At 33.8% G+C, this 8,346-nt stretch overlaps 1 protein-coding gene across 1 annotated transcript in view; it reads right to left on the bottom strand.

The window, feature by feature from the left end:
- Positions 1-7,089, bottom strand: part of LOC109851539 (protein TSS-like) — an 18,041-nt gene extending 10,952 nt beyond the window's left edge. Inside the window, 5 exon segments of the mRNA XM_020421724.1 lie at positions 1-42; positions 6,231-6,303; positions 6,405-6,497; positions 6,585-6,646; positions 6,791-7,089. The exon segment at positions 1-42 is cut by the window's left edge and continues 5 nt beyond it. Coding sequence (XP_020277313.1) covers positions 1-42; positions 6,231-6,303; positions 6,405-6,497; positions 6,585-6,646; positions 6,791-6,860 — 340 coding nt within the window. The 5' untranslated portion in view covers positions 6,861-7,089.

Genomic DNA, 8,346 nt, shown 5'->3' with positions numbered 1-8,346 from the left:
TCCGCACGTGCGCGGCGGCCTGGTCCTCCGACGCGTACGGCTCTGCACACGTGTGGGAAAAGAGTTCAGAGGCGCGGCCATAATATCTGTGTAGTTGGTTGGGCTCTGGACTTTTTGCAAGGGAAACCCTGTTGACTTTGTTAATTGCGCCCTTCTCCGGAAACTATTATTGTTTCCTTTTTATTTCTTGATTTGCCTGGGTCCTTTTTAGCACTCATTTAATTCCTCAAACGTGTAGCGTTTCGCTTGGGTTAAAAGTTAGAAAAATTCTTCAAGGACTCAAAATATGGGACCAATAGGGGGGACAAGTGAGGTGTCCCCCTCTTATTGGATAATCAGTTGGCCATCATTAATGATGGCCAACTTATTATCCAATAAGAGGGGGATACCTCACTTGTCCTCTTTATTGGTCCCATATTTTGGGTCCCTGTAGCAAAGCTCTAAAAATTATTCAATTTTCACACAGAATCTAGTATTAATGCTTCCATTATTTTTAATGGAGTTGGACCAGCTTGCTGTCATTTGGCAGTAGATATTATTTTTTCCATCACAACTTTTTTTGAAACAGCATTTTTTGTATCCTTTCATATTCTGCATAACAAAGTGCTTATTAACTTGTCCCCAACGGTTCAAATCCTCTATTGAGAAATGTTTTTGAAAAATGATGGTGCAATCTTTTCCCCTCTACAGCATCAATCCGTTTCACAACTGTCATGACTTACTTGTGACTATATTTAGAACATATGTTAGTGATTGATTCAGGCCATCAATCTCCATAAGATCAAATGATAGGCTTCCAAACTCAATAATCAAAGAACTAGGCAAACAAACACTTTGCATGAAGTATCTTAAATCATGAATGCAAAGAAAGAAATTAACTTGGATATTTCTACGTTCGTGAAAAGTATGCTTATATTGACCATATGCAGTTTGCAATGTTGGTGCCATTAGCTCTTTTGCCAAAAGAAGTAACGATATATTTCACTTACTTAGGGCGTCTCCAATGGAGCGCCAAAACTCCATTTTGGAGTGTTTTGTCACTCCAATGGAGCGCCAAACATCCCGCTAAAATAGAGGGATGCTACACTGTAGCAATGGCGCAAGTTGTTTTTTCTTTTATTATTTATATTTGTATTAATAATATATATTATTTTATATTAACTATTATAATGAAACTAGAGTATAAAATAATTATTAAAATAAAATTCAACAATGGGAAAAAATAGATAATTTAATCCAAACACTTAAAATTTCATAATACTAGAACCAAACGAAGAAATAAGAAAAACTACACCATTTAGATAAAAAATACAACATAAACATTAGGCCATAAAAAAAATTACACATAAATTAGGACATTAAAAATTAACACTAATTGCAATACATTAAAATTAAAGAAAAATAGAACATTGAACATAAACTTAAAGAAGTATTACATGATATAATGAAGACGCATTTATTTTTTGCCTGCAAGTGTGATGTTTTCTTTTGTGATGTTAAATGTAATCTTTAGTTGAATTTATAAAAGTAATATTTTAATTTGATTTAGCATTTAATTTTTATATTTTTATTTTATTCATAAAATATATTATTATAATTAATTATATGTAATGTATTATATAATTATATAATTTGTTAAATATTTTAAATAGATAAAAATGTTAAAAGATAAGAATAATAAAATAAATATTCCTTTTGGTGTAACATTTGGTGTAATGAGTTGGAGATAAAATAGTGATTTGGTGTAAAAACTACACAAACTTAGGGTAAAAACTACACCATTTTGGGTTTTTTGGTTGGAGATGCTCTTAGATCAGCAAAATGTTGCAATAATGTTTTGCTTATGTCTTGTTTTTGCTTTAAAAAAGGTGGTTTTAATAATATATCTAACTTATAACAAAATTTAGAATGACAAATAAAAAGATAATTTTTTTGAATCATAATAATATTAAGTCCCGTGCATTGGATGGGCTAAAGACTAGTAATAATAATACTACAGCTAGCTAGCGGTCGTTTGGCCCTTTGTATTAATTATGAGCCTCTTAACATGCCTGCCTCCTACGTTTACCACGAGCCTTTGACATCTTTGGAAGGAGTAAAATATGATTATAAGAAATAAAATATGATATATGATATAAGAAGAGAAACGCAGTAGATCGAGATGGTTAGCTCAACAGATTATGAACTAAAAAAAAGCTTTACAATTAGCAGTAAAATATGATTATAAGAAATAAAATATGATATATGATATAAGAAGAGAACGGCCGTTTGAGCTTTTGATAAAAAAAAAAAAAAAAATGCTTTTTAAAAAAAAAAAAAAAAAAAGCTTGATCGAACAGCCACTTGAGCTCCAATTATCATGCTAGTATGACATAGTAATAATAATAGGAGGAAGTAATTAAGTAAAGCATTGACTAAATTTCTTATTACGTGTGCAGCATTACAGAGACGCCTTTCACACGAATTGTCATCGAAGTCTATTTCCAAGAAAAGAAAAACATATTGAGTTTATTATTTCTTATTCATTGTGATGATTTAGCAAGCTTTACAATTAGCTTCTTATATATAACATCAATCTTTCTCAACTATTCAATGTTGCTCCCAACTAGATTTTTCTTTTTATATATTAAAAATTAGGAAAAAGCAATATTCTTACCTTAATGATATAGTTTGAAACTTGTGTAAGGCATTATTAATCCTAATAAGCTCAAGATCGAGATATGTTCAAGTCAACTGATTCTAACAAATATGTTTTCCTCATAATTAAGCAGCTGCGTGTGAGCGTTTCGTGAGACGGAAAAAGTTTGATATTTCCTCCAACCCATTATAAAGATTAAGAACCATCAGCTCATACGTGGGTAGTTCTGAAAAGATTTTTATTCTATCGTAACAAAAGAGTTGAATTAATTGTCCTTCACAACCAGGACTGATATATTAATTATTTTATATATATTTTAGTTCATTGCACTATGAAAAACATGAGGGTTCACCCAAGATCCTGCCCAAGTTGAGTTTTGTCTTATTGACACTAAAAAAAATTGAACTTGAAAAATAAAGTATTGTTGTGTTCATCAACCGGCCACTGGATATTAAACAGACGGTTAATTATACTTACAGGGCCAGTAGAAGGGACAAAGTCTAAGAGGAGATAGTTCGACTGTTGTGCCTATCTAATTTTTTTTTTCTTTCTTTCTTCTGTTTTATTTTCAATTGTTTAATTTTTTTTCTTTGTAGCTATATATAGAGCATCTAATGATATGTCTTAAGTTGATATTCGCCATTTTTATGACATAATTTACAACTAATACCTCGCGTACAAACACAAAAATGACGAAGAAATTTTGAGTATTATTTACATTGGGCTGTGATACATGAGTGGATAATTGTGATGACACGTGAAACTTTCGTTAGCTTTGCCCGAAGCACGTGAAGTGAAAACTGGTTAAGAGGACAGAGGCACGTGCTTAATGGGTCCCTTGTTAATTGATTACCTCTTAATCGTGGAAGGACAAAGCCAACCTCGAGTTCGACCTTTCAACTCGGCCAATCATGAAAATCACGGAGAGACTCACGTGTACCACGTTCGGTTTAAAATGGTGAAAATAGATCATCTGCGGGGTTTTGTGAGAAAGGCCCATAAATTAGCCCCAAAGACAAGTCTAATAGTATCAGGTCGAGATGATAAGACAGATGATGCAATATTAATAAGTAGAGATATTATCTTCATGTGGAATTCCCTATTTATAAATATATTTTATTTATTCGAATTTGTATGTATGTATAAGTCCAGGACGCCAGACGTGTACCTCATTCGGTTTAAAATGGTGAAAATCGGTCATCTACGGGGTTTTGTGAGAAAGGCCCATAAATTAGCCCCAAAGGCAAGTCTAATCGTACCAGGCCGAGATGATAAGACAGGTGAGGCAATATTAATAAGTAGAGATATTATCGTCATGCTACACCATGGAATTTCCTATTTATAAATATATTTTATTTATTCGAATTTGTACGTACGTATAAGTTCAGGACACCACGCGTGTACCTCGTTCGGTTTAAAATGGTGAAAATCGGTCATTTGCGGGGTTTTGTGAGAAAGGCCCGTAAATTAGCCCCAAAGGCAAGTCTAATCGTACCAGGGCGAGATGATAAGACAGGTGAGGCAATATTAATAAGTAGAGATATTATCGTCATGCTACACCATGGAATTTCCTACTTATAAATATATTTTATTTATTCGAATTTGTACGTACGTATAAGTTCAGGACACCACGCGTGTACCTCGTTCGGTTTAAAATGGTGAAAATCGGTCATCTACGGGGTTTTGTGAGAAAGGCCCGTAAATTAGCCCCAAAGGCAAGTCTAATCGTACCAGGGCGAGATGATAAGACAGGTGAGGCAATATTAATAAGTAGAGATATTATCGTCATGCTACACCATGGAATTCCCTATTTATAAATATATTTTATTTATTCGAATTTGTACGTACGTATAAGTCAAGGACACCACACGTGTACCTCATTCGGTTTAAAATGGTGAAAATCGGTCATCTACGGGGTTTTGTGAGAAAGGCCCATAAATTAGCCTCAAAGGCAAGTCTAATCGTACCAGGCCGAGATGATAAGACAGGTGAGGCAATATTAATAAGTAGAGATATTATCGTCATGCTACACCATGGAATTTCCTACTTATAAATATATTTTATTTATTCGAATTTGTACGTACGTATAAGTTCAGGACACCACGCGTGTACCTCGTTCGGTTTAAAATGGTGAAAATCGGTCATCTACGGGGTTTTGTGAGAAAGGCCCGTAAATTAGCCCCAAAGGCAAGTCTAATCGTACCATGCCGAGATGATAAGAAAGGTGAGGCAATATTAATAAGTAGAGATATTATCGTCATGCTACACCATGGAATTCCCTATTTATAAATATATTTTATTTATTCGCATTTGTACGTACGTATAAGTCCAGGACGCCACACGTGTACCTCGTTCGGTTTAAAATGGTGAAAATCGGTCATCTGCGGGGTTTTGTGAGAAAGGCCCATGAATTAGTCCCAAAGGCAAGTCTAAGATGATAAGAAAAGGAAAAAAAATACTAGTTTCCCTGCCTTTATTTTCTCAAAAAAAAAAAATCCCTATGTTTATGGAGCACTCAATTAAAATAACATACTATTTGTTAAGCAAATAAACTTATTATTTAATATTGGGCGTGATGCGCGAGTTAGCAGTACACTTCTAAATCCATGTCAGCTATGCCCAGAGCACGTGAAACGAAAGCTGGTTAAGAGACAAATATCCTAGTCCGTGAGAGAAAACGGGACCAAAATGAAAGTTCAACGTGTCCCTTGTAAATAACTTTGCCTACCTTTTTTTTTGGAAGGACTCTTGATTGATTAATTTTGAGATACCTAGACCACTTCCTACAATTGGTCGAATCAACCATTCAATTAGAAGATACATAACAACAAAACAATGATTAGTGTTACATTTTTGAAGGTCACGATTAAGCTATGGGTTAATATTCTTTTCTATATTTTTTACCTAAGCAACACTCTATAAACAATTTTCTCTTTTTTGTTTTGTTTTGTTTTGTAAATGTGTTCTTGTTTAACTTTTTATTCACTTAGCAAGGAATTGAATTATTTTTCCTCTTCCAATTGTGAACATAATCTCCGTATGTTTTTTTTTAAATCCAGAAAAATAAGTGTATATACTTGCAAAACATAAAAATCTGCGTTAAAGATCTACAGTTCTTCATATGGATAAAATATAAAAAAATAGGGTTATGAAGTATTAGTCCCTTCAGTCATTCATATTTTAATTTAGTTGAAAGTACTACTAGGTCCCCCGTTGTCGAGTTACTTTAAAAATTAGCCCCCTCGAATCACTAAAATTGCCATTAGATCCCTCAATTCTTAAACTATTATGAGCTTGGTCTCTCCAATTATTGAAATCGCTACTAGGTTCATAAGTTGTCTCATAACTGGGGCGCCTATCTAATAGCAATTTCACTGATTTGAGGGACTTAACTTTAAAACAGCTTAATAATTGGGAGGCTCTAATAGTAATTTCAATGATTTGAGAGGACTAGTATCAAATATGAAAACCCCCAAAGAAGCAAAAATGATAAAGGTGTGCTTTGAAAATTCACAAAAAACCAAATGCTGTTACAAACAGATGAAGAAAAAAACAAAAGGGTATTAAATGCATAGAAACCAACATCACATACCTTCCACAATTCTCAAAAGACATGGCTTCAGACTCGCAATTTCCGCACCATCCTCCAACCGTTGTCCACGGGTCTGTCATGAGAACTCGAATTAGCCCCTTAAGAAAACCAATTAATTACTTAAATTAAGGATAATAATAAATTTAGAAGAAAAAAAATGCTTTAGAATAATACCCCATGAGCTAATGAATAATTGGTTAGGTGACAAGTCTGCACATTGGAGGCTAGCAGCTTTCTCACATCGAGTATCTTATCAGTAGATATCCCCTAAAAATGTATGTAAAGCATCATCATTAGCAAAACTTAGACGTATAATCTAAAATACTAACTTTTAATTGAAGGAATTATACATACCTTGAGTGTGACCTGGGTTTCATAGGGAGTTTCTACTGTTACATCAATCACACTAGGCACAACTGCGGATCAAAGGATGAACATTTATCAATAAATAAATAAGAAAAAAAAAACTCTTTTGAAAAAAAAGAAAGAAATTAACGAAACAATCTGCAGAACAGGAAAAAGCTGGAACAAGAAAAAAAAAATCACTAAAAATTATGAACCTCTTTCTTCCTTTTTCTTCTTCTCTCCCTTGCCTTTGTGCCCCTTGCCACGTCCAGCTCTTGGAGGCATTGGAGAGAGATGAGAAAGATGGAGAATGGATGCAAAAATAAAATACCCAAAGTCCCCTTTTCTTTTATGAAGCGAGAGAGAGAGGAGAGAGGAGCAGAGGAGCAGAGGAGAAGGGTTTTAGAGAGAGATAGGGCGAGGATAGGATAAGGAGGTTTTCAGGCGCTTTGAAGGATTTCTAATGAATTGTAGCCTCTCGTTCTGTTTTCTATCTCCCTCTGCCCCCTCGCAATCTTCTCTCCTCTCTCTTCCTTACCCTCTGTATATATATATATATATATATAAATAAAAATTAGGGAGGAAATATTTGTGGGGTCCCTTCACAATTTGTGGAGACCCTAAAAGAACGTAATTTTATACTAGACAAAAGGACCGAGAGGCCCTTTGTTTTATCAGCTGTTGGTTTGCCTATTGGAGCTTTTCTCAGCCGTCCGTGGCGAGCACGCGCATGATGAGAGAATCTCCTATGTGTTTGGTGAAGGCAAAAGAGGATGCATGAAGCATGATGCACCGCTCTAATTTGTTGTCGATGTAAATAAGGTAGGTTGCCCGGGCCGGACTCCGGGCCAGCCTGAACTATTTGGTGTTTTTTATTTTTTTATTTGCTATAATTTGATTAAAAAATTAGATTAGTCTTATTATATTTATATAAGTATGTATTAGTATATATTTACATATTTAAATATAGATATATATTATACAATAATGATCAAATCATACTATAATTATATATAATATGCATTAGAAATATATATGTACGTATATACAATTATATATTAATACAATTATATATTAATGACAATGTACACTAAAAAATATATATATAAATATACATTAATGACAATATTATACTATAATTAAATATAAAAATATAAAAAATATATATAATATGTATATAATTAAAAACAGCCCAGGACGGGCTTCACCACCTTGGCCCGGACCCGGACCCGAAGCCTGACCGGTCTAGATTTTTTGGGCCCAGGCCAGGTCCGCTGGACCGGGTCCGGGCCCAAAACCTATTTGGACACCTCATGATGCACCACTCTAATTTGTTATCGATGTAAATAAGGTAGAGAATTGCCATGCTAATATTAGAATATACCCCCTCTTGGAATCCAACCATGTAAGTTACATGCATCGATACAGTGAATCTAACTTTGGTATCTTAGTTATGAAAGTAAGGGTTTTTAGAAAATTGTAAGGGTCAATTTGTATGTGCAATGCACGTATACAAAATAGCTTGTCAACGTACATCGTCGATTTATACAAAAAGAAAAGACATACATCATCTACTGGAACAAAAATAAAATGATTAAACATGTTTTAGCTTATGTCGCGATTGGACCTAGATAAAAATGGTTGAACATGTCAACTTATGCCAAGGTTGGACTTAAATAAAATGATTGGTTTTGAGTCCACTCGAATATTGAATAAACAAAATTTGACATGTTGGATATATTTTTCAAAGTTAATTATATTAAAAGTACAC

The sequence above is a fragment of the Asparagus officinalis genome, chromosome 8 (assembly GCF_001876935.1).
Source record: "Asparagus officinalis chromosome 8, Aspof.V1, whole genome shotgun sequence".
In the NCBI taxonomy this organism is placed as follows: domain Eukaryota; kingdom Viridiplantae; phylum Streptophyta; class Magnoliopsida; order Asparagales; family Asparagaceae; genus Asparagus; species Asparagus officinalis.
The sequence above is the reverse complement of the archived record's forward strand: the minus strand, read 5'-3'. Positions and strand labels throughout refer to the sequence as shown.